The sequence below is a fragment of the Limanda limanda genome, chromosome 7 (genome assembly GCF_963576545.1).
Source record: "Limanda limanda chromosome 7, fLimLim1.1, whole genome shotgun sequence".
Lineage (NCBI taxonomy): Eukaryota > Metazoa > Chordata > Actinopteri > Pleuronectiformes > Pleuronectidae > Limanda > Limanda limanda.
This window is the reverse complement of record NC_083642.1, coordinates 9,293,889-9,321,284: the sequence shown is the minus strand read 5'-3', so window position 1 is coordinate 9,321,284 and position 27,396 is coordinate 9,293,889. Positions and strand designations below refer to the sequence as shown.

Here is a 27,396-nt window from a genome sequence, read left to right as displayed (position 1 = left end):
ATCTATGTGTTTCTGGTTCTGTGTCTTGTTCTTTTACCTCTCTCAACTCCTGGGAGATGGTGACCAGACGTTCGTTCTCAGACTGGGTGTTGGTGAGGATGTTGCGTGCCTGGCGGAGCTCGGTCTGCAGCTCCAGGACCCTCTGCTCGTAGTAGGCCTCCTTACTGGCCGACTCCTGGATTAGCGACTCCTCGCGACTCTCTCCGTCTGCTGCCACCTTCCTGTGGTTGGAGTACGCTTGTCCAAAGGCCTAAAGATACAATGAAGAACATAATGTGCATTGGTTAATAGCTTTCAATGGCCAGACAAGAGCTATAATGTAAATCAGATGATTCAAATGCTGAATATCAAGACTAAAGTGACAAAAACTCCTTTAAAGTGACACTGATCTTGTCTCAAGATGGGGGCTTGGGCTACAAAAACACCATATATTACCATCGCCTTGTCGGCATAATCACTAAGGAACCATCTGTGTTGCATCATCCCGTCTTACCCCATTCACCCCCCCACCATCTCTCCCTCCCTGACACACAGGATGCTTTGCAGTGACTCCACAGATGAGAAAATGAAACAGGAAAAGTAGAGCAAATGGACGTGTCCGGGTGATCACGAGAAGCCCGTATTATAATGCTCTTAATACCTCAGGGATCATAGCAGAGTCAGGGGTGCCATTGGCTTCAGCTTCTACCTTCTGTAAAGGGAATATAGGCTGATGAAAGGCTGTGAACAGTGTGTGAGTGTGAGTCTGGAATATGAAAGGATGCATCCCTATTATTAGTGCTGCTGTAATTTTTGACCTAAATTTGTCAATGGCCTGCAAGGGAGTGACAACAAACGTAGAGGGAGACACACAGAGGAAGGGAGAGGGTTAGACCCTCACTGCAGCAGAATATAGGTTAGGCCACTCTCTCCCATTTCAAAATAAGCATGCCACTGATTACAGATTTTATTTCCAATCCTGTAACCACCAGTGATCCGATGGAATCACTCCGATGCTCGCAGCTCGAGCGCAGCAAATGATCTGAAATCACCTGAGGCGCTGGATTTAATCTGCGCCGCACTGTCTCTGCTCTCTGACCTGCTACCCTCATACATCTGCACGTGATGCGGCTGCGGTAGGATTTACTGTTTGACTGGGTATCGTATTAATCCCAGTAATTCCTTTATAGAAAGGAAAATCTGGAAATTTCTATTACTCCAACTGACCTACTTGCGCGGCTTAAGACGAATATGCAAACGTGCAAAACTAGTTCAATGGGTTACAGGAGTGCGTGACATCATGTCTCGTGCATGGTAGTTAGGATACCTCTCATATTTGAGGAAAGATGACAGTCAAAGCAGAAAGATAGTGACGGGGACCAGTTTAACTCTCACTCAGAGGCACGATAAGCTTCATTTAGACTCAACTTTTAAATGAGGGTGTAGCATAAAGAAACTCATCTTTCTAAAAGCCAACCTCATTGCTGCACAAGTTAGATCAAATACCTATTGAGGCCCAACACTTCAGCTGAAATGAGTTGTTAAATTGAATGAGAGATGATTAATCAGAAACAATTGTGATGAATGGTTAATAATGTAAGTAACTTTTTATTGAAACGATGCCCATCTTTGAGTTTTGGAAGCAATATGAAGATTTTAGTTTTTTCTCACAACCAATGAAGTAAAATAAAAAATGTTAGATTAATTTATAATAAAAATATTATAAGTATAAAACTGTTGGTTGCAGCTCTATGGCAGAGAGATGTAAACAAATACCTTAATCATCCTCAAAATATAAAAATTTGTAATCCCAGTGCTCTAACCACTGGGAGGTGCTTAGGTAATCAGACCAAAGTTTGCACGGGTCCTTCCTGACACGTGTCTGTCAATAAACTACTAATGCCAGTAACCTCTGATAGTGGTGAGTGTTCCTCATACCTTGCCCTCCATTTCCATTCGCTTTAAAAAATAAAAATAATTAAAAATCACTGCATCAATCAGCCGCAGGCTAGATTTGATTAGAAAGTCAAGATGCAGGATTATCCCAATCAGAAATGAGAGGAATCCCATCATCATAATCTTGGTGCATGGTGGATATCGCAGGGACTCCAATCAATCCAATCTAAGAGGCCTGTCCTCAACAAAAAGGAGAGGCCCCTGCAGCCCAAACCCACTGACCCCAGGTCTTTAATCTCAGCTCCCCAAGCGTGGCCTTAGGCTACTTTTAGGGGAGAGTAAATTGGGGCCGCACGCGACCGCACGCCTATAATCTAGGAGTGAGCCGCCTACCCAATTTATAATTCATCTTTAGCTTGGCATATGTTGCTTTTTTTTTACATTGGACATGTGAGCGTGCATTATTAATCCCTTGTAAAGCTAATCAAAGGTATGTCTTTAGTCTTTGGCAAGCTGTCTGGACTGCATTTCCTCATAGATTTCCCTCACAGTAGATTAAAGCAAAACATTATGGTGCTACAGAAGGAGAAGTGGATCATTTCAGAGATTTATCCCTGTGCAGAAGCCAGTTCTGATTCCAGATGAGTGCATACATTATGGACTGAGGTTAGGCACCATGCTGGGCTGGACTTTGTGCTTCAAGCCGCCATATGGAGATCACAGCACATAATCACTGTGATCAAAGCATGATGTGACGGAGGAGTTGATACAATGAGACGAGCCCTCTCTGATCTTACTTCGCCTTTTCATCCTCAGCCTCCCCTACATTGCTGGAACCATAACGGAGGCTGTGAACGGCCTAATTGCCTGATTATTGCATGGAAACCTCACGAGTGTAAATAGAGACGCTGTGAGGCTGCACGAACACAGGCTAACTTAAGGAAGGAGCATGTTGCTATGAGATCTTACAGTCGATATCAAAACACTGGTTCCTCTGGTAATGGAACTTATTTTACACTGAGGGTGTTAAATGTAATTACCTTTCTGTGGGTTTATCTTTCTGCAAAACAAATGTTGCTACAACAGTGCATTATTTGACAGGAAAGGCTTTAACAAAGACTCTCTTTGTGTGTGTGTTTCGAATGAAGTGTGGTGTGATCACTGCGTTGTCCTCTAATCTGACCACAGACTTCAAAGTGTGCTGATTAAAAGGTGAGACAAACCAGGACTGAGGAATCTAAACACTGGCCTCTGAAGCCTACATCCCAGCTGCTCATATAAGCAACACCTTACTTGGTATAGGAAATTAAAGCAGAGAGAATATATAGGTCACAGAGTTCACACCGGTTTCCCCTGCTCAGAATTCTACTGTGCATGTTCCTTTAATCCGGTGAGTAAAGATCACAAGGGGGGGGAAGAGCGTTAGGTCTCTGGCAAGCAACAAACAGATCAATACTGCTGGTCTCAGAGGTGATGTGGAGCTGAAGTCGACCAAATCTAAAATTCTATTTTCAGTTTCTCTTCCGCTGGCAAAGAAAAGTGTTTGTTGAGGCAAGAAGAGAGGACAGTGGTGGAGATGTCTCAAGAGATCTGATTATTGCAGACCTTCTGATTTGGAGAATAAATCCAATACATTCAAGTTAACTCTTCCACACATGAATTGAACGCTGGGCTGGATTTAAGTAGGAGGCCAAGAGCATTTCAATCAATATGAGCCGGTTCTTTTGAAAAGCCCTGCATTAGGAGCAGAACCCATAAGAGCATTCTAGATTTGGGTTTGTTTCCTCAATCTCTGCTGTAGCTCTAATCATCTCATTGTTCAAGTTTCCATTCAGCCCCCTGTGGTTTCATAGCATGACTCCAATAGAAAAGTAAAGCTTGGTGAAAAAAGACCAGTTGAAGAGGCAGCCAGAAAAAAAGAAATGGAGAGTCAGGACAGGAGTCAAAAAACGTCTTTGTTGCTGAGCCAGATTATAAAAACCTGCTCTTTTCATTCATTCCTTATACTCATTTTACTGTAAAGCCGTTTCCAGACAAATATCATGACAAATATATCAAAATGAAACTTGCAAAGAGAAAAACAAGCTGGAGACGACATCCAGGGAAGAGTAAATGCTACAATAAAGACAGTGAATAAAAAACAAGAGAAAAGTCTAATCCATTGACTCTACATCGATAAAACACACTTTCAAATTTTACGAGACAGTATAATTATTAAAAAGCACAGTGAGCTGCATTCCTTCATCCCTCATCTCAGCACTGACTTCAGGCCATAATGCTGTCATGACCTGACATGCACAACAGAACATGCCTTTCGTGCAAAATCAGATAGCATACCCTAGAGATGCAGAATTGTGATATGAGACTGGTTCACAAGTCTTACAGAAAACAGAATGATCTGATTTTAGCACAGTTAAGCAGTCTTCTTTTTATGACACAGGCATCCTGTGATGACGAATGTTGAACAATGTAACACTGAGTCATGCAGATTGATTTTGTGAGTAGTGCTGAAGGTTGACCCTGGATTCCAAAGCAGAGTTGCAGCAAGTCTGAAGGTCAGCGATGTCACTGTGGGCGACTAGCGGAGGAGGAGGCGTGGAGCGGAAAGAAAAAGAAGACACACTGAATGGCTTCTCTCGCCTCGTGAAGCGCAGCTCACGTGGACTCCCAGTTTGTGGTGATAAGCAGATACAAGCTGCGTTTCTCCCCCGTTTTGTCTCTGCCTCCATTCGCAGGCCGCTGCGCAGACGGCAACACTAAAGGGACAAATAGCTCTGAGGTGGTTCTATATTTAGCTGTCTACGATCAACTCTTTATAATAACAGATCTCTTCGGGCATGTGGTGAAAAGACATCTGGCGAACCAGCAGCACGTGTTTGACCGAGCACTAAAGGCCGACCCAGAATTCTACACTGAACAGCCTCACTACACCAGATAAATACAACAACTGCTCGGTTCTGTGAGGAATGCCGCCAACCTCACGTGGCAGTGAATAGTTGTTTGAGTTAACATTTACACTGAGCTCTGTTGCTGATTAGAGAAGGTCATGCCAAAGCCGATACTACTCGACACGATGTGTAACAGACAAGCTAATTATTTACTTCAGACTTTACTCTACAGTGGAAAGTGGGATGGAAAAGTAAAAGACAAATCCACTGGTATGACGATTAACTCTCCACTGGTGAGAAATCTCCTCTGTTTACGCCTCTGACTCCAACTCTAAACTTTTCGAGCAGGGATTTTCTGCACTCAAACAGGGACATTAAATAATTATTCTTGTATAGTACTTCTATAAAACGAAGAAGAAATTGCAATAAACAGTTGGAGGCATGCAAGGTGTTATATGTGACGGAGAGAAGGAGAAAAGGGAGCAGAAGGCGAGTGAAATGCGAATGAGCGAAGCATAGATATGAGCTGCTGCCTGGCACATGGCCACATTGATTCACTCTGCATAGCATAGAGCCGTTGGGCAATTATACACACACAGGCCTGGACAATTTCACAGCCTCTCACACACAAACACACACACGTCTCATTTTCAATTTTCCCATTGTGCCCTGCAGTCAGCCATGCTGCAGCACCTGGCACTCCGGCACTGTCGAGACTTGCTCTCTCCTCTCAGATGAAGGAGCAAGAGGCGAGTGTTCAAATCCTCAAAGGGGTTTCCACCAACACTGAGTAAAACTATAATGTTTTCAACCATACAGGCCGTGAACAGTACGCCGCAGGCAAGGAGCGCTTTACAGAGAATGAATATAGGAAAGCAAAAAGGTGAGAGAAACGCTTCCACATGTGAGTTTACAAGATGTGTTTACTTGAAAATAAACTTTATTGCCTCAAGTAGACTGGCTGAATACAAAACTGTCAGCTCGAGACCTTAAGGACATAAACCGTCTTAAAAAAATACAACCACAAAGCAAATGCCGGAGGGGATGGAGCCACTGGGCGAAGGTAGACACATTAAAATCTCTCCACATGAGCAGTGTACTAATCAGACTCGTGGGGCCCTTTACACGCCTCACTAAAGAATTGGTCCTCAACTATTGAAAACAAATCTGAGGTGCTTAATTGGGCTGCGGGAGCTCTAGAACTCTCTACATAAATTCTCCCTCCTTACATCAGGCTGTAGTTGTTTAGCATTAGTTTGTACTTTCATCAGATCTGGCTAGGGAGAACTACATATATTTAATTCCAGCTTCACATAGGCCACTAATCAGACGTCCAAATCAGATATTCTGTGTGAAGTTGGTCTGTGGTCAGATGAGACCTCATGTTCAAACACGCGCCTATCTGTATTCGTCACACGTTGACAAAGGCCGGAGCTCGGAGAAAACATAAAACCTGAATAGAAAAGTGAAACACATCAGGAGGTGGACGGCACTTCTGCTTTTATAAAGTCTGTGTCAGCCTGAATGCTCGGTACTGTGTATAACAGGGTAAAACAGTCATTATGCCCCCGGCAGAGAGATAAAGAACTCGGATCTGAGCACAGTTTATTTAGCCTTCAGAGTATGTGATATATAATAGTCGAGACAGATTTACATGACGCAGAATCAGAAACGATCATTTTCATTCCACTCGGCTGAAACCCAAGGTAAGCCTGAAAACAAACCGTGGGTTAACATTTACAGAAAAAGCAGATTTTGGTTAAGCGTTTCCTGAGAAGGTTTGTCCTGACTTGAGTTACTGTTTTTGTTTCTCACTTCCAAAGCACCTTTAATACAGAATATGTTATTGGTGTTAAGAAGACCCCTTCCACTTGTTAACACTGAACTGAAGAAGCAAGCATACCAATGCCCCTGTGCATGATTTCAGATGAGGGCGTTCCTGAATCGGAGGCAGGCTGTATAACAACCAAACAGAGATGGTGTCCTGTTCTGCCATTGCAGCTCTAACTTTTACACATAAATCAGTTTGAGGACCTCCTCTGCCAGCACGAAAGTGGGAAAGCAATACCCGCCTGTTTCTCATTTGTAACTTTTTCGCGAAAATCTTCCAGGGTCAAGGAATCTAAGATATTGGACAAATACATCTAAACCTTGGCTCATCTTGCCAAACCACTGTTGTGTCTCTATCTGTCTCCATGGAAGTCACAGTGTCTGCCCACAGTTATATTATGTACCTATTTCTTGTTGTTATCTATTTAGCTTCCAAACTCAACCTTGGGTGCTCTGCAAACTGCAATAGAGTTTCCCTCTGACTTTAATCTATGAACTGGCATCCTGGGTTAGAGACGATCACAAGATGGAATCTGTTTATCCCTGGGTGTTTATTGTCTCTACAGTTCAGCTGCTAAATCTGCTCCAGACTACGGGTCAAAAACTCAAGGGACAGCAGAAACTGAATAGATTTGATATATGGCACAACCATATCTCCTCTGGGGCAGAGTCTGAGCTCTTTATCTTCGCTCATATCACATAACAGCTCCAGTTCTAGGCATTCAAAACCTCGATCATTTGCAATGCAAAGTTAGCCTTATCTGTCCGTCCCCCCTTCTGCCTGACGCTCTGTGTCTGGATGAGATCTCCCAGGTCCACGCGCCCGCACCCCAGGGGAACTCCCGTCGTTATGGTTACGATGCCAATTACAGTGACGAAGCGGGAGTCAGCCAGTAAAGGCAGAGCAAACGGGTGCGAGGGACACAGATGGCTGTTTCAGAGCTTAGCCCAGCACAGCTTGCTCTCCTCCCTCTTTCTCTGGCAACAGTCCTCACCCGTGTCCTGTACATCTCCAGTTTCCAGAGATCTGTTTGCGTTGACTGGAGTTTTTTTTTTGTTTTAAGTCGTTGCTAAAAACAAGAAGTGAATCGGACCCGATGTCCATTTAGTATAGCTTTGGATATATAGTCTATGTTTGGTATAGATTTCAGACAATTTCCCAAAGGACACTGCTCCCTGTGGAACCGGTGCATGTTGGGGCTAGACACACAAACACATGTGCATTCATTTGGGAACTTAGACTTAACACTTCGAATGACACGATATGAGATTTTGGTGTAACTCTATTGTTACAGGAAATGGTTTCACGGTTTTCCCGATTATCGATACCATAGAAGGAAAAAGACACACAACAAGCAATATATAGCTAATAATACGGTAGTATTATCACTATCAACTGTATCCAGTTAGTCACCTTACCAATAACCGTCTTTTAGATAAATGCTGTATATTACACCCCAATGTGTTTCCCCCTCGTCATCCTAAACTCATCCATTAGCGCTGAGACGCATTTAATCAATCAGGTTGAGGGATTGACAGGGTGGGGGCGGGGCTGCATAGCCTTTCTCCTTAGGTTTTCAATCTTAGGTGCCACTTCAAATACAACTATTTATCATTCCTGATCTACTCTGTCAATTCCTCTGCCACTCCAGTTGAGAAAAAGGCTCCACATCTCTTCCATGTGCCGTCCCTAACTCCCCTGTCTTATCTCTCTCAGTTCACCCTCCCAGACCCAGAGGACGGTCCCTTGGGCAGGTCCTGCCCGTGCTCCCAGCCAGATGGGGACTAATGACCCCCCTTCCCCATTCGCAATAATTAAAACCTGTATGCGATTGTTTGACCCTCTCTCTACCACTGAGGTTAAGTCACGGGTCAGGGGGGGGGAAGCCTTCCATACGAGACCATGTCAACAATGAGCTTGCCTCACTACCACACATCTGTGTTCAAATAAAGTATTGAAGGTTAAATAAGAAAACAAGCCCTATCTGAATATAGCACACATTGTTAGTCTTTTGTTGGTTAACAATGACTTATTTTATTCTGTGCTCAATACAGCCCATGCTACTGCCCACATCTCCCTCAACCAACAGGATGTGTGGACAGTATAAAAGGAAAAATAATGGAAGAAAGTGAAAGCCAAGCCAGAACACAATGCCCCGAAGGGAATATTGCACAAATATGAGCAAAACACCCCCATGTATATGATTCATATTTATACATTTATACATATATTTTTGTACAGATATTATAAAAAGATTTCCATTTAACACTTTAAACTCATTAAGCTATTTAATAGACCAACCTCTGTTTTTCTCACATTTAAAGAGCGCAAGCTGGTTCCCACAGGAATCCCGTGCATTTCCCAGTTCCCCTCCCACCAAACCTCTCCCCCTTTCTATATCCCCATTTCTCAAGGACCCCTGAGAGACTGGCACACATCCAATTAAAACCCCTCCTCTCGTTGTGCCTCCAGAGCCCAAACTTTAATGTTGTTATTTCTGTACCGCCAGCCCCCTGCCTGACTCTTGTATATGGATCTCCCCTCCTTTTTACCCCTTTTCTGTTCCAATTTCCTCCCTCCCCTGTTCCACCATGCTGAGGGTTTTAAAAGGTCGACCCAGGCCCACAAGCCTATTTACAATAGGAGCCTGGGGAGGGAGGTGGAGGAGGATGGTGGCAGGGAGTGGGTATAGACTGTGGATAGAATGTAGACATACTGGTGTTCTATCATTGCACCGTGGTGTTGAAGATAAAAAGGAAACCCCAGGGCTAAAGGACAACCCTTTGAAATGAGTTTTGCTAATGTTTGAAAAGATGGCCTATTAAAAGGAGGAGATGCGTTACCGAATCTGCCCTGTGGTCTAATTAATTTAGGTGAGGTGGGAGAAACCCCTCTGACAGTCAGGGGATAATTGAGATGAGCAGACTATGTAGAATTTCAGAGGAACCAGAGATGGGTGTGGCAGAATGCACTCGTGTAAACAGAGAACACTGCGAGTCTGCATCTCAACCCTGATCTCTTTATCTACTGCATCGAGCCGGGGAAAAATGCCCTAGAACAAACTACAGAGAAGAAACTGCAGGACTAAACAAACTCCTCTTTAGAGGGCGGATATGGGTGTGTGTGTGTGTGTGTGTGTGTGTGTGTGTGTGTGTGTGTGTGTTTGTGTGTGTGTGTGTGTGGGGGTTGGGGGTCGGGGATCCCACCATCTGTCCACTTATAGCTACCACAAGTTCATTTCTGCTTGTCATGTATGCTAATATATGTCACCCCCATCTTTTGTTGTGTTGATTTCAAGGGGAAATCAAAAGGACATAAACATTTGTGTGTTTCTTATTCCTTACTGCGTGTATAGAGAGACTACGCTTGTAGATTGCTGGCATGAAATTGCAAATCCACATTTTTTAAAACTTTTAAAGCAAACGATCCTTTACAAAAAAAATTACTGATTTTCAGCACAGTTCAATACATTTATTGAAAACCAATAGACATGGAAAAAAATAATGATGGGAAGCTTTTGAGAAACAAAATAAAAGTTGAGTGCAACGCTAAGAGCCTCCACGAGGTTATTGAATGTCCTTTTCTGTCTCTGTTAAGGTGGTAAAGCCTAGAAAACTGGGAAAGGAAATGCAGCACAATGATTGTTGAGGTTAGCACAGCAGGAAAGGCAAGGATATTCCTCTGATAATTTCTTTATTCTTAGGACTTCTTCCTTGTCGTCTGTTGTTAAACGCAGGTGACAGTGGTGACTGGCCTTATGAGCCTCATGTGATCACTTCCTCTGATCCATTAAAAGATATCCGGACTGAAACAGAGTCATATTTCATATGCTTCCTCAACCAGGCTCCTCAGAAGTAAACAGGAAGCAGAGCAGGAGGGGCACAGGAGTTCAGTCCTGACCGATTTCAATAGAAGGAACAGGAAAGATATGATGTGGAGCCCTTATTGTTACTGTAAAGCAATGACTAAGATTTATATCAAAACATAAAGTCATAAAAAAGGCCATTGACATCACGTGAGGGTGTTGTAATGAGCCGATCACGCTGCTTGGCTTCTGTTACAGAAAAGATAATAGTTGGACAATCTGATGCCGCCCACATACTTTCAAAATATACATACAGGGTTCAACACCAACAGTCACTAACTCAGACTCTACCCACATTCCACCACCTGATTCATTGGTTACACTCAATACAAATAAATGCTGACCTGAACAGTAGTTTGAAGGCCTGCAGCTAACAGGGGCATGTGTTTCAGTATCCACCTCAAACGTGATGTAACAGGACGTTTCGAGTTACAAAAAGTCAATACAGGCAGGTAGTATTACCTAAATTACCTAACACAAGGGCAAATGTGTTTTTCACCCACAATATAAAATGTCACAAAAAACCCCACTAATAAGTCTAATCAATTGAATACACAAATAGAGGTGAACATAGTAAATATGTCCTGAAACAGCCTATTTGTGGTGTTCAAGGTAAAATAAAGGGCAGATTTAGGTTTTTATTGGACATGCAGAGTATGGACAAGTAGTCCACGTGTTTCTTGCAAACACAATGGCAACCCAGGTGAGTGCACACAGGATTGTTTGTTTATAGATTTATATTAGTTTATAGTCGTAACCCAGTGTCAGAGCATGAAAACCGGAAGACTGGCCTCAGTGAACCATGTTTCACAGTCACTACTATGACCTCATCTCCTGCTTTTAGCCTGGACCCCTGCCTGATCCAGCCCTAGTCTTCAGTAATTGGATTACACTGCAAGAATCGTGACCCTGCTGGGCAGCCGTACCGCTTTCCTTACATGCCCTCTTGACTTCTGTGGACCTTTGATAGAAGTCTTTATATTGGGTAGGTCAAAGTTAATACACATTAACAATGTAATAAATGTACTAACAGCAGGATTTGCAATATGCGGACTCAAGTAATACTCAAAATAAATTGTTCCACTCAGTTGTTGTTCAACTGTGTTTAGGTTCGATTAACAAATAACTTCATCCATATTTACTGTGGCCAGAGGGCAGTGTCTCAGAGTGTGACCTGATGACGCACACAAAATTACATAAGAGAAAACCTTTCCAGGAAAAGTAACAAAATTGAATTCTTCTTGTGGACAAACTTGGTGTTGTCTCATCGAGGAACTCAAGTCATGTAAACAGCCAATAAACTACATACCATGAGTGCTGAATGTGCTCTTTGCGACGTCACCTCCTTCCCAAGCAGGACTTAACAAAGGCCTGATTCTTTTCATTTATACACACTGTACAAACACTCCACTCTTCAAACAGATCGTCATTAAAACCACCCACTAATGCTTGAGAGTAAATGTGGCCTCTGCTTGAACTGTTGATTAATGCTGATGTTATTTTATTGTATTAGAGTGAAGGACAAAAGCTCCTAAAATCATTAGGGATTAGCAGTGGGCCGCTAAACCTAAAACTAGATGGAATGATTCTTTCATTTACCATATGGTCGTCCCTCTGTGACACAGAAGGCTACATTAGTGGATTTTGTGGAAACACCGGCCTGTCTGGACACTAAAAATTGGTTGAAATGTTATTCCAAAACTATTGCAATGATTATCTTGATAATAATTTGCACATTGGCATTGAGACAGAGATTCTGCCCGGCCGGACAGCCCTCACAACAGACTGCTAGGCTTTGCAGCCATTGGAGTTTACTGGGACAGGCAAGGGAGAAGAGGGCAGTTTCCCAAGACTTAGACACAACCTCTGTGCAGCATTACCCCAAAATGGACCTACCTGTCCCCAGCAATGGGCCTGATGAGTGTGGCTGGGCTTGGCAGACTCCCAGACCTCTGTAAGCCCTGTGCATAGTGGCTGGTATTCATCCTCTTACAACCCAGAGAGTAGAGGATTTGGGACTTTATTTAGTGCCATTTAGAAAAGATTACCCCTTAACTGCAGTTTTGCCACCCGACAAAGTACATTAAGGATAAAAGAGCTCATTAGAAAAACCCAAACAATGCTTAAAGGTTTAGCAGATGCCGTCCAAATACAGGCCAAAGCATATCTGAAGAGACAATGATTGAGTAAGATGGCTTGAATGAGGTATTTAAGGGAGGACAGGGAGTGTGGGGTAAGTTATAAAAATGGCTGGAGTAAGTGAGAAAAGTGAAAACTAAAAATTGAAAGTGAGCAGCTGTGGATGAAACATGGCCCAGTGAGGCCTGACTATAATTATGACTCCTAATACAAGCAACCCGTATGGGTTTTGTGTCCTTGTATTTTCTAGTGACGTCCAACCCATTTAACACCACAGAGAGGGCTTACAGTCACACCAGATATCTTTGTTTAGGGACACTGGGATATATCCTTTAGTGATCTGCCATTTCAAAGGGGACAAAAGTGACCAATCCTTTCAAATGTGATCACAATGGGCCGACTCCCTTTGTCATCCACTGTGTTCTGCTGGCGTTTAACCCTCTCTTCGTCTATGACACCCAAGACCTGTTAACCCCAGTGGACTCAAACACACAATGAGCCAGTTAGACGGGCACAGAGAACCCAGCTTTCACTGAGCTTAACAATATTTTGGATTCTGATTGTCTGTTTGAATTCCACAGCACAGTACACAGCTGCCGTTACAGTGAGAGGAGAGATGGGGAAGAATAGGGTCTGTGGGTGACTGAATGATGGTGTGTGGCCTCTAATGCTTGTCGAAATGCAACAAGGACCCAAGAAGCTCTGGGGCATTGTGTAGGTGTATGTAAAAGAAAGGCCCAGTATCCAGAGCCCTCAGTTTTTGTTTGTCTGATACTTGTCCATTCTTTTAAAGACTGTCTGTAAAAGTGAGATGCTCTGCAGATCTGATCTGAGCCTCCATACAGGTCCACAATATACAGGAACAGGAGCTTCCTTCAGAGCCGCAATTACAGTCGTAGGTGTGGCACGGGATGTCATTTGTGAGTGGCTTAGACAACAGCTGAGGAGACATGACCTCACGCTCGTCCACTGCTGTAATGTAGCGTAATGTCATTATCTACAGTACGTAGTGAAGGGAACTGTACTCTTCAGCCAGCATGATAACAGGGGACAGTCCATACAGCCTCATTAGCAGCCAGGGTGCTTCTATCAGTGAACTGATTGAGGAGTGAGCTGCTTTTTATGTAAATATAATTTATTGACTTTTAGATATGATTAGAGCTCAATTGATTTACCAGCCTTTCATAGACATAGCATAATGTTGTTTATGTTTACTTTGAGTCGGTATGAAAACCTTAATTTTACTGAGTATACAATGTAGAAAAGATGGGGTGTGATTGCGTTTTCTTCTTATTTATGGTTGTTTAAAATAAGGTTTATGGTCAAACTGTGAAATATCAACCCTCAATTACATTTCGTTGTCATAGATACATATTAGGAATCATTGCCAATTTGTTTTATATTCATATCAGCTGATATATCTGAAGGTTGATATATGCTAAAGTGTGATGTCCAATTACCATGAACCAATGCAAGGTTCCTTCCAACAATTGTGTGTATATGTACTATAATAGCAAGCTATTTGTACACTCAGAAAGCAGCACCTGCTGAGGAAGCAGCACCGCGGTTCCAATTCAGGCCCAGAGCCGTGAGGTAACTAAGCAACAGCAGAGCACATTCCTCCATCTTCCAGCCTCAGGAGTAGCGTGTGTGCGGGGGTGTGTTTCAGTGTGAACATCAGTGTCCTGTCCAAGGGGAAGTAAGACGGTGAGGACTGGCCAAACGGGAAATTTGCTCAGCTTCATGATGATTACTGATCGACTGTCTCAGTCCAAACTGAGACAAAAAGAGTGATATCTGGAGCATTTAAATCACTACGAATACATATAAATCTGTATTTTCTTGTTTGTGTTGTGTTTGCACATAGCTGGAAGTGAAATGAGAGGTTTAGGGTCACTGGAGAGAATCCCGTGTTGAGCTACTCTGTAAATCTCACATACAATCCACTCCAGTCTGTCTGAAAGAGAAGAGACCTCCAAACATCGCTGGCAATAGTGCAAATAGTAGCCGTGCACCTAAGGCAACATGGCATTTGTTCCTGACCAGACAAATACGCTCTTTACCAACAGCTATAGAAAGAGTCAAATGTGTTTAGTTTGACCTGTCAACTCTAAATCACGCTAAACAAAAGAAAGCAAACGTGAGAAGCTGCGACACTTCTTGGATTGCTACTACCCACAATCCTCAGGTGTAAAAGCATTAGCAACGTCTCTGATTGGTGGAGCTGGCTGTTTCCAAGGGAACGTTTTACCACAACGAAAATCATGTCAGCTACTATCAGATCGTTTGGCGTTGCACTATGTTTACCACAACTATGATTTGTCTTTCTAACATGGATTTTTTAAGATATCAGGAAAAGAAAGTGTAAAGTGGTGAAAGTCAGTCAGGACATGTAATACAGTGTAGTGTGAATGAGGGCCAGCTTGTGGGTTTGCAGTGGTTCATGGAAAGTGTAGTACCTCTAATATTACAACAGTTATGCACACACAATCTCATACCTTTATCTTTTTTTTTCAATTTTCAAATAGCTTGTCGGCTTAGTTCCAGACTTTAAACAATTTTATGGGGATTTCCTGAAACATCAATGGAGAAAATGAATGGGAAATTTACTTCTGGAGCCAGAGCAGCTCTAAATGTGGACGACTGGTCTCTGTTTAACTCTGAAAGTTTTGATTTTGACTCAAACCCACTGCTGCTTCAAGCTTTAACTTCAGACACTGTGGAGACAGTAGCTTATCTTGTGCTTATCCGTTCTCCAACAGACAATACAGAGGAAGTGTCGGGGGGTTTCAGGAGGATGTGTGTGCATTGCTCTTGTGATAGCATCACTTCTGCCCTTCGTCCAGAAGCTGCTGGGCTGAGAGGGGGATGGGAAGAACGATAAAGGACCATAGCTGTGGTCTTTCAAAAACATGAACATCTGATCAGTGATCTACAGCCAGCATAACCTGAGCCCAAGGCCAAATAAAGAACCCCTGCTCCAGCTGAGAGCAAACAATCCAGTTTATGACTCCCACAGATGGATGTTTGTGGCCCATTATGACACAGAGAGAAAGATCAGACACAACACAAAGAGTCCAACCAGACTCACAATGGGAGCTCCTTTCATACAAACAACTATATTTCTAAAAAACGTCAATAATCTCCTCAAAATGTCCCTTTTCACTTATTCGTTTGCAGCCTTGGTTACTTTTTAAACTGTTCCCAGTCGGTTTCTTCTATTCAGAGCTTGTTTTCCGCTGTCATTCCTCTCTGGCAGAGCTCGGCCTGTTTGCCCAAAAAAGAAATGCATGGGAATCAGAGCAGGAGTTGCTGAGACAGCCCCGAGAACTCCTCCTTTCTGCAACAGCAACCATTAGAGAGAGAGAGAGAGAAGGCTGCTGGAAAACAAGACAGGAAGAGGAGGGAGATGCCAAGAGCTGAAACTCTCTGTGTTTTTGTCTCTCCCCTGAAAAGCACAAAAAAAAAACACACCAAGGGAGCGATGAGCAGCTTTCTGGCATGCCAAGAAGGGCTTCACCACGAAGTCAGCTCCGTCAGCTGCTGGTTGCCTCACACAGGAGGAATCCATTTCTCAAAGGAAGGACGTGAGCAACCGAGATTCAGAGGCCACGGCCGTTTGTGCAACCCTCACGTCACTCTGAAGCCACACTTTCATACTGGACACTGACAAACGGCTGAAGGAAAACTGGACCCAGTGTGATATGACAGAGGAGGGGGAGTGAGTGAGTCAGACCACTGTTAGGAAAAACAGACACGTCCTTTATCTGACTACGCCGGCCAAACTCGAACCGTCACTCTCAACATTCTTTCCATTCCCACGGGGTCGCAACTCGTCTGGTTTCCTCTGTAACTCCTCTGCTCTGAGCGGGAAGGTTCAAAAATTCAAACCTGCTCCCGCCCCCCCCTCCTCCCTATACCTCACACTAAACTAGCCTGGCCTGTTCGCAGAGGAGCGCCTGTCTGAGCTGAAAGACAAGATATCATCTCATGTCCCTATAAAACTTCTGCTTTTTAAAAGACAGCGGAACATGTATATATATAAATATAGTTTTCAAAAGTCCAAATCTGCTTGAAGGACAGATTTAAACACAAAAACACAGATTCCAATAAATGAGTCAGATTTGAACGTCTTATACCGAACAGCGTTTTAGAAAAACCCCCCTCTAACAATGTTTAAACACGTACAGATGATAGATCTATTAGTGATTTAGACATTATAGAGCAGTGGCGGGGGGGAGGACTGGAGGAAACACAGCAGACCTCGACTCACTCTGACTCAGACAGGAATGTCCTATCTTGAAGAAGGAGCTGCATTAATAAATAAAGGTGGCAAGTGGAATGAGGGGGATACCCTGCGTGAAGAGAGAGGGGGGTGAGGGGGGTGGTAGAGCAGCACCCCCCCTCTCATCCTGCAGTGAATGACCTTGTAGGATGAGGGGGCAACTCTGCTGCTTTATGACAGATGCCTGTCAAATGTCCCTGTCACTGAAGTGATGAGTAATTAGAAATAAACTCAAGTATTTACTGCAGCAATTAGGTAAACACCCATAAAACGATTATAAGGAATATGGCTGATGTGTCATAACTGTGTATTATGATTTGGTAATATGATGGATGAGTGATGTCCCGGTTCTCCTGACCTCTCTCAGCTGGTCCAGCTCCTGCCTCACGGCCTCCTGCTCCGTCTCCAGGTCGTCGAGCTGCTGCTTCAGCTGCTGCTTCTCCTCCAGCACCGCCAGCCCGTACTCCGCCGCCTGGATCTTCTCCTTCGTGGTCTGGCTCAGCTCCCGGGCCAGGCGCTGGATCTCGGCTCGCATCCACTCATCCGGCCGTGGGGGAGCCTCCTTGTCCGGCCGCAGCAGCAGCATCGCGTCGGGGTGTCCACGCTCCTCCACAGACATGGTGGGGCAGTCCGGGGGGGAAGGTGTGAGGTGGTGGGTGGTGGTGGCGGGGGGGAAGGTGAGGGATGCTGGGGCGTCTTCGTAACCTTGACGGAGGAGGCGGCGGCGGCTCAGATCCGTCGGTATTTGAACTGCATGATTGCTACGCCTGCGTTTCTCGTTCCGGTTTCTTTGGTCATGTAGGGGGGGGGGAGTGGGGGTTGAGGGTTCGATTCTCCGCCGGGGTGGAGGGGGGGGGAGCTCTCCGTTCTATCAGAGCTCCATCGCTGAGGTCCCGCGGCTGCTTCTCCTCTCCCCGGCTTGTCGGAGCTATAGAGCCGCAGAGCACCAGCACGGAGATCCAGCACCGCAGGCAGGAAGTCACACTCCCGGCCGGGTGCAGAGTTTCAGAATAAAACGCTGGCCGACGTCAAGGCCTTGAGTTGGTGTGTTTATTCTGTATTGTTGATATATATATTGAAATGATAGTATATATCGTGAAGGGATGATGTGTAGAGTTAGTTAGTTACTTAGTTGGTTAAGCTTTGTAATATATATAAACTTTAATATAGGCTCAGGGCCCACAGAGAAAAACAATTACAATACATACAATCAATACATCACGTAAAATTATACAGGGAAAGTAGGGCTAAAAAAGACTGCACATTATTATAAAGGATGATAATCGATTACTCCTAGTTGATTAGATAAATGATCCTATATTCATCCCACAATAGAGAAATTTACCATGTTGCAATAGTATTGGGGTTAGTCAATAAATAAAAGACATTGATAAAAGTAATAAATTTGCAAAACATGCAACTTAACAGCAAAGAAATATAAATCAGAAACGATATATACAATTTAAACAGAATATATACAAAGTGAGCAGAATATATATAGTGTCAGACATTGCCAGTTTTAACATAATATGAACACAAGTAGATAATGTCACATTTGTGTGGAACTTTATCAACATATTCAACAAATATCAGAACACGTGTCTTTTATTTTGAAGGGACATCTGCTTATTTCCGGTAGCTTTATGCTGCGGACACCGGCTCGTTTGAAACAGCTGAACGTTCCTACGCAACCAGCTGGGGCTCCTCCTACAGAATGGCAGTGCTTTGTGGGAAATGAAGTGTAGTAGTACTAGCAGGAAAGATAGTGTCACCCAGCGACGACACTAAAATGACTCATTTCCCATCAGGCTTTGCTTCTGTGCTTATGTGGAGCGCGGAAGTCTCAGTCCAAGCCCCTGGTTGTCATAGAAATAGATCAAACTGACAGGTCGGTCAGCAGCTGCCACGCGAATATCTGCTGCCCCCTGTCGGAATAAACATGAACTCGTGTTTTCTGTTACTGCAAACAATCGAGAAAAACTCTATTTTTCACACAATCCCTGACAGACACACAAATTACATCACTATTTGAGAAGAGAATTTATTTCTGATTTATACGTCTTCAAAATAAACAGTACAAAATTAGGTTAACCGCCAATATTATCACATGTTTGGTTTTTATTTAAAATATGAGATAAAAGTTAATAGTGGAAAAACTATTTTGTAAAATAATAGAATAGAATGTGTTCAAGGCAACTACTCCCTAACATTATGTTTTATAAATAATGTAAATACAATTTGCATCATCTTGACCAACTAAAGCATCAAAATGCTCCATTGCTTAAATGCATTCATGCATTAGATACCATTGACACTGAAAGTTAATTCAGTTGAGAATGCTCTTACTTCCCCTCATATAAGATTTTGAATGCAATACCTTTACCTGTAAAGAGGTATTTTATAATGTGGTATTACTACTTTTGCCTTCCTGACTATACCCGTGACAGAGAGCTGGTTTCCTCATAGCTTTCTGGTAAGTGAATTTCACTGATATGGAAGATAATTATTATTTTGATGGTTACAGAAAAGTGTGTTCTTAAATTACAGATTAAATCTAGAGAATCACATTACTGCAGAGGAAACTCTGGGCACTTGACTATATGCTTCTGCATCGTTGTGTCATTCTTAACATAGGTCTTTGCACAGTATTTGCAAATGTACACAGCCTTTCCTTCTACATTCGATGGGGTGAAATGTCTCCACACATGAGATAGTGCACGTGGCATTGTTCTGTAGAATAAGATGAGAAAAAAGTTTGTAAAAAAACACTAATGCAATGCCAGAGATATAAATAGTTAGCCAAACAATTGGAATCATCTGTAAACATATTTTACAATTGATGGATAAATGAATGGAAATAGGCTAGATGAACAGATGAACAATCCTCAATCAGCATGCTAATATATTTTCCCCAGTAATATCATCGAAACTTACCTGACTAGTCCTGCACACTACAGCAGGCCTCAATAGCCCTGCTGTAGAGTGAAGGATGCTGGAAGTTATCTGTGCATGTGATGGAAGAATGCACAGTTGAAACTCAACGTGCAGCGTGTTCTGCATTCCATACATCTTTAAAATAGAGTTTTGAATGATGTTTTTATTGCTCAGCCTTTCATTTGCATAGTTTTGTTTTTTTCAAAATTCCCAAAATTCCCGAGCTTAATATTCCCGTGGAAAGTTTCCGGAAACTTTCCGCCCCTTTGCAACCCTAACTGCCAGTGACTGTTCTTATCTGCCCGGCTCATGTTTCTATCTTTGAGTTTGCATCGGGCTGACTGCAAAATATTTCTGACAGTAAATTCAAATGAAAACTATCTTCCCAGTCTTACATTAATACCTGATGCTATTAAATCTGAATTATAGCTACAATTTAGATAAAACATTGTGATTTCTCTGTTCTATATTGTTTCTCTGCCTGCACTCTTCTGTATTTGTAAAAACGACTAGTGAGACATGCCTAAAGAACCCCAAGCCTGTGATTAACACTTCTACGTATCCGAAGAGTCTTTTTGAATTTTACTATTCCGAAAGTATCCGAACTTTACTAGTTCTACGTATCCGAGAAACTGATACGTAGAAGTATATAAAAGCCTTTATATACTTCTACGTATCCGTTTCTCGGAGAGGGCTCGACGGGGGGCAAAGACAAAGAGTGATTTTTACTAGTCCGACCACTGTACGTCGAAAAAAATTCACCACCAAACCCATAGGTGGCGCAACGGAAGACGAGCTCAGAGAAGCCTACCCCAATTTTGGGAAGAAGAAGTCCACGTGTGTCTGTTTATCTCTGTCTCCCACACACTGAACCATGGCAACTAACAGAACGAAATAAAGTGACACCCAGCAGGTCAAAATGCTGATGTTATCGTTTCTTAGCGCAGCGGTTCCCCGGTCTTGTTTCCGAACTGTGTTGCTGATTCCACAGCTTGAATCTGCTTGAGGCTACACGGAGCTAGCTAGCTCCCCTCCCAGCTAGCTTCCCCCCCAGCTTCCACACACAGTCAGCAGGACTCCCGACACTAACTACTACTACCCAGTGTTTGCTTCTAACCTGACGGTATTATAGAAACAGTGTCATGATAGAAGTGGAAAGTCGTGACGGCGGGTTCTTGCACTGTTACCACCGCAGTTAGCATGGTGGCTAGCCCGCTAGCCTAGCCTGCTAGCGCCGTTTTGAAAGCTTGTTATAACCGTATGTGACCGTGCACACATGCCGTCAGTGCTCTAACGAGCCACCGTCAGCCGGACAACTTCGCTGGCTCAACACACACGTCACATTAATCGTAGAATCGTAGTTGTGTTCGATGCTACAGGGAAGTAAACAGGAAGTTTGAGGTCCGGAAATGACGTCGTAGGGAAATGACGTCGTAGGGAAATGATGTCGTTCGCGGACCAATCACAGCCAAGAACTGTCCGTGGGCTCTCCAACATGAAGACGGATAGTTAGAAAAATCAGACGTGTACGAAAAGCTCTCCGAGGCGCTCGGAGAGGGCGTTCCACGACGGATAGGGCGGTCTTATCTATCCGTTTTAGAAAAGACGTAAAAGCATAAATTGGCCTTAAGAGCCTTTACTCTGGGCCTTATCTCATCCCACATACACAACATGTCCCACACTCAACTCAGTTGGTTTGTGATGACAGAGACTTTCTGTCTCTGTTCCTCTGATATTCGTTATCATGATGCTGATTGGTTCTTTCCTATTCACAGCCAGACCGAGCTTCACAGTTTTCACTGATAGACAATATGTTGTGTGTTAGAACAGAAGAACAGACTTTCAGAGATTCAAGATTTAATTTTTCAGAATTTGTTTTTCGATTTAATAATGATCTGACAATTGTTTTTTAAATGTTATTGGTTATTTTCTTTGTATTTATATTATTTACTTTTATGTTACGTCTTCTTTTTCTTTTTCTTGCTCCAATTCTTTTTATTTGTATTTATTTATTCATGGTTATATCAGTGTGATTACACAGTGTGATTGTCCCTGAGTATCCTGTGTCTGCTTCCTCAGTGAAAGCACTTTGCAGACCTTGTTTTTAAAGGTGCAATTATTATCATCCTTACTATTATCATTAATTGTTTAAACAACATACAAAATAAAAAAGCAGTGTAGTAAAATACAGGATCAGGATCACGTGATACAAACCTTCTGCAGCTTTACAACAAGCAGAAATCTATAATCCCGACTTCCACACCTGACAGATCTTTTGAAGTGTGAAAGGTGCAGAGCATCGCTTTTAGATTATCGCCTTGTAAGTCTCTCCAAATGCTGTACATCATAACCTGATCTCTCTGCCGTAACCTACATCCTAACCCGCTTTTACGAGGCGCACGGTAAGCCAATCAAATGTTATCGACTTCCCATGTCACTCAGGTCCCACTATTTGTAGCAGCAGGGCAGGAGAGTGGTTTAGATTTTAGAAATCCTCGGTCTAAACCCCATCATAAAAAAAAACTCACTTACACTTGTGCTCGTTAACAACAAATACACAGTCCGCTTGATGAGAATCTGTTGAGGTGGAAGTTGTTGAAAGGTTTCCTGATGACAATACATGCATCAACAAGCAGAATGTGTTTTAGATCATTGAACAGTCCAGCAGAAGGGACTGGGGTGTGTGGTCATAGTATTAGTTTATGTTTAGGAGTGGGGGCTCTGTTTTATACCCGAGCAGTAATAAGATTAGCAGTCTAATCCAGGAGGAGTCAGGAATAGAACCACACTTCCCCCCCGGGAAAGAGCACAGGGAGGAATACCAGGCATGGAGGTAATCACAAAGAAACACACGCTGCAACCTTTCTACAAGTTCATTTCTTTCTTCATTTGATCCTGGTGAGTTGGATGGTGAGTTGGCCGTGGATCCTCTGGCTACCTGCTATCACCCCACCTCATTGAACAGAGATAATCTGAGACCAATCAAATCAAGCGAGGCCACGGGATTGACTTCCCAAAGACCTGGAGAGGGAAAGACAACGTCAGAGGCTGATGTCAGAGATGTTGGCAACCGCCGCTCTGAGCCACTTGTCTTCTGAGCTGGTCACAGGCACCTTGTCCCACTTACAACAGGTAAATCATTACTTTGTATTCAATCAAATGCATTTTATTTTGTGTTATTAACTGTAAGGATAGTTATATTACCTTCCTTGGTAGCTACATGGTTGATTATTCTGCACAGTGGAATGGTGATTTCTGAATATTTTACTGTAACGAGGTAAAGCTATTAAGAAAAGCAAGCGACAAATCTCTTCTAATGTCTTACGTCTGCTTTACATTTGCTTAAATGTAATCCATGATGTGGATCTTGGATCGATCTGCACATTTGTAGGTGCTCAGGCATATTAGTCACCTACTTTCAAACTGGAAAACTAAGGTTTTAATCCAGAGGACTGAGAGCATTTTCCAGATTGTATCCCAGACTCAAGATAAATCCATCTGCACCACTTGTTTGAGTGTGAGAGTCAATGAGGTGTTGTAACAAAGCAGATATCTGTGTGTCCAGGCTCTGCTATGACTGTGGATGTCAGTCTGAATGACTGCTCACATGGCTCTCCAGGCAAATACCAGAGGTGGAGCTCTGATGGAATACCGTGAGTAAGATGATGAGACAGATCAATAGACGTTTATGAGTAAAAGATTTGCATTTACAGGTTTTTATTGCTGTGTTCAAGTACAAATGTGCCATGAGTAGCTATTTTTAAAGTCACGTCGAGGATTAAACACCTCAACGTGAGCACTGACCATCTTAATTATTTAGGCCTTGCAGAACAACCTACATTTGATTTGGAGTCTTTCTGGAGTATCTCAAACCTTTCATGGGATTTTACTAGTATTTTACATCTCTCTCTTTACATAACATGAATATAAGTACGATTTCATATATTATATTATTTAGAATTTTTGATTATTTGTGTAACGTCAGATTTCTCTTCCTTTCTCACCCCCACCCTTTAACAACAATAACAGTCAGAGCCCCCAGGGCCAACTACACGATAGTAGGAGAAGCCATACGTTTTGTCATCCCTGCTCCTATGCAATGTTCAATCGGCTGCGGAGGGCACGCCTGCAAGTATGACAACCCGAGTTACTGGAGTGATGGCCAGCAAGCTATCAAAGGCCTCTACTCATCCTGGTACACCTGTTTGTTCTTCCTCAGTATTTAGTTAGTAGTACAAAGAAAATATAGCAGTTTTCTTAAGTGTATATTTTTCTGAAGTTGTGTTAGTTGAAGTAAAAAGAGGCAGATTTGTATTTATTTTACATCCCACTAACATTCTTTTGTGTTATTTCAGGGTTACTGATCATCTTCTTGCTATGTCCAGACCCTCGACAGAAATCATTGAGAAATATGACATTATTGATCAATTCAGAAGGTATATATGTATGTTTATATATATACACACACCTCTATGAATATGAGCACCATCTTTGGAGATGAGAATAATAACATGTCTCTCTTTGGATGTGTTTGTGTCAAGGAACAGTATTAAAACAGTGATCAACCTGCAGATACCTGGCGAACATGCCAGCTGTGGAAACCCTCTGGAGCCAGAGAGCGGCTTCTCATACCGCCCGGAGGTCTTCATGGAGAACAACAGTAAGCGCTTGATGTGAGAGTCCTTCATAAATCTGTAACGTTTGCACAAATCTAACTGAAAACATCTTGTCGTTTCAGTTTATTTCTACAATTTTGCCTGGAGCGACTATGGAGTGGCCAATCTCACCACTGTGCTGGACATGGTGAAGGTCATGGCCTTCGCGCAGCAGGAGGGGAAGACGGCCGTTCACTGTCACGCTGGTCTCGGCAGAACAGGTAGATTCATGTGGAATGGTGTATTAAGCTCTTTCAAATTTCAACTGCTCAACAAACTGTTTTCTCTGTTACTTCCCTCCAGGTGTGCTGTTAGCATGCTTCTTGGCCTTTTCCACCAGGATGACGGCTAACCAGGCTATTTTGTATGTGCGAGCTAAACGCCCCGGTTCTATCCAGACCCGAGGTCAGCTGCGTTGTGTCAGAGACTTTGTCCAGTTCCTCGCCACTTTGAGGAGTGTGTTCTCCTGTGCCGAGCCGAAGTCCAACCCAGTCACACTGTCAGAGTACCTGCACCGCCAGAGACATGTCCTGCACGGCGACGAGAGGAAGGAGCTGCGGCACCTACCAAAGATCGTCCGGCTTGTGTCGAGACTTCTGAAGGACATTGCAGAGAACCGACAGATGATCGAGGAGGACATTCTGGAGGCCCCTGACATTTGTGACATAGAGATGACTCTCAGCGTCATCGAGAAGATGGGCCCTGAAATGTTTGCCAAGCATCCCCGCTTACCTGGTTCGCCCACCTTACCCAGGCATTTCCACGAGCCGCCCATCTTCTACCACCGCAAAAGTCTGAGCTACAGTGAGTCCGACTTGAGACGGCTGGGCTCGGAGCTCAACCTTCTCACGCAACCCCTCGGATCCCTGTCGCAGAAAAACTTAGAAAACCCTGTCGCAACCCAGCGTCAGGACAGGAATAGCAACATTTCGGATGTCTCGCACGGCTCAACAGGCTCACTTTGGCAAATCAAGAACGTAGAAAACCAAGATGGATCCATCCAGCGCACCGGGTCTTTTGACAACAAGGAACCTATCCAGAAGAGAACCATTTTGTCCAGGTGGAAGGATGAGCAGAGGAAGGAGTTCGGGATGAATGGCACGAAGCCTAAAGATAGAAAGGAGGAGCAATCGGAGATGTCGGAGGTGCCCTGCATCACTCTGCAGTCGGAGTTGTCCCTGGACGCCAGGAGGCTGCTGGTGGCACAGGCCCTGGCAGTGGATCTGTTTCTCGAAGGGAAAGAACAGCACAAGAGCAAAGTCTTAGCCTGGCAGGTAAATGACACCCACCAGTGGTGTAGTGGAAATGGAAGCAAGGGCACATGTCAGAGGTTCAAGACAAACTATTGTCTAAAGTTACAACAAAGGCTTTCTTGCATATACAGTACATCCAATCTTAAAGGTGCAATGCCCCCCCCCTAACGGACAAACAAGCACTGATCCATACAATTAAATATTAATGAAGTTGTGTTCCCTTTGCTGGTAGCCTGCTCCAGGTCCTTTGGGCTTGTGGGTAATAAGCGGGCTGCAACGTCTTCTTCAAACTTTTATTCTGCTCCTGTTTTCAATTAGCAAAACCAAGTACAACTGAACAGTACATAACTCTCTGGTTTTACAGGCCTCTCCCTACTTGCTACTCTAGCACGAGGATACACCACCTGTTACGCTATATACGTGTCTTAAGTAGAACAATCACCAATAGGAGTTAATGAACTCCTCTGTAAAGGGACAAGCAGCAGCAACTTAAATGTTACACATGGAAGTGTCCATAATCCTCATCATAGCATGCTCTAGCGACAAAACAAATCAACACCCAGAAGCTTTTTTTTTTTAATATATTTTTATTAGGAGTAAAGGCACAGTAGAACAGGAATCAATGTCAAATTTACATTAAGTATCACATAATCTCTTTACGACAATTAACAATATATAGAGATATTGACACCATAAAAACAGTGTGCATCAGTGTTTTTCATCATCTTACTCTTAACCCAGAGTAAGATATACAGTCTACCTCCTAGGATGTTTTTCTTAATTTCTGGACCACATGAACGTGGTCATGCGAACAATACATTACACAATTCAATGAAAATAATAATAATAATGATAAATAAATAACTGAAAATTCTATTAAGTAATAATTAAGTATTAAAGCTGCACAGTATAAATACATTTAAAAAAGAATAAGTAAATTAATAAATAACACCCAGAAGCTTTAACAGTTCAATGTGCCTGCAGTAGTTGCCACAGTCACATACTGGGTTAAATATGTGTGATGGCTGAATGTGTGCAGGCAGAGCTGAATCAAGGCGGTGCGTGGGAGAGGCTTGTAATGGAGCGGGACCCCTTCATCCTCAGCGGGCTCATGTGGGCTTGGATGGAGCAACTTAAAGAGCCAGTGATCTCCGTCCAGGCCATCAAAGCCCTGAACCCTGAAAACACCGATCCTCAAACTGTCCTCAACACACTCGACCAGGTCAGAGGTGACTCTGTGCTGATTCCCCCCTGTAACCACAGCAATGCAACAATTCATTATTTTGACTCCGCCTTCCTCTTCACCTCTTCCCAGGCTCCAAGACAGACACTGCGGTGCATACTGGACTGCATGGCTAACCTGTTGATGATACCAGAGAAGGTGGAAAAAGCCTTCCTAAACCGAACTATCAAAGCCTTCACCTGGGTAAGAAAAAGAAAAACATCGAAAACATTTTGACATTTCAACTCATTTCCATATGACGTTTGTTTTAAAAACTGAAGAATGGTCTTTGCCTTTTGAACAGGTGGAGAATAACTCGGAGGAGGGGAGGCAGGTATTCGAGACCATGACTCCAGTCCTGAGGTGTGTCCTCGAAGACACCAGATATACGAGCATGGAAGCAGATGAGACACTTTCGTCTCCCTTCTCTTTATGATAGGACCAGTTAT

General features: G+C 43.3%; 2 protein-coding genes across 2 annotated transcripts in view; one reads left to right on the top strand and one right to left on the bottom strand.

The window, feature by feature from the left end:
• The window catches only part of LOC133004846 (protein bicaudal D homolog 2-like), a 43,091-nt gene extending 25,436 nt beyond the window's left edge, over window positions 1-17,655 (bottom strand). The window contains exons 1-2 of the mRNA XM_061074377.1: window positions 17,242-17,655; window positions 38-250 (exon numbers count right to left, since the gene is read on the bottom strand). Of these exons, the coding sequence (XP_060930360.1) occupies window positions 38-250; window positions 17,242-17,502 (474 nt within the window). The 5' untranslated portion in view covers window positions 17,503-17,655. The remainder of the gene's footprint in view (window positions 1-37; window positions 251-17,241) is intronic.
• Window positions 17,656-23,424: 5,769 nt separating this feature from the next.
• On the top strand, window positions 23,425-27,383 carry ptpdc1b (protein tyrosine phosphatase domain containing 1b). Its single transcript, XM_061074175.1, has 9 exons — window positions 23,425-23,470; window positions 23,847-24,012; window positions 24,173-24,253; window positions 24,359-24,477; window positions 24,556-24,693; window positions 24,776-25,746; window positions 26,765-26,947; window positions 27,041-27,151; window positions 27,252-27,383. The coding sequence occupies exons 1-9, from the start codon at window positions 23,425-23,427 to the stop codon at window positions 27,381-27,383; spliced, it is 1,947 nt and encodes a 648-aa protein (XP_060930158.1).
• The last annotated feature ends 13 nt before the right edge of the window (window positions 27,384-27,396 follow it).

Coding starts and splice junctions, on each gene's coding strand:
- ptpdc1b (XM_061074175.1), top strand. CDS start 23,425: ATGGCTCTCCAGGCAAATACCAGAGGTGGAGCTCTGATGGAATACC. Junction 24,013..24,172: donor AAAGGCCTCTACTCATCCTG/GTACACCTGTTT, acceptor GTGTTATTTCAG/GGTTACTGATCATCTTCTTG. Junction 24,478..24,555: donor GGTCTTCATGGAGAACAACA/GTAAGCGCTTGA, acceptor TTGTCGTTTCAG/TTTATTTCTACAATTTTGCC.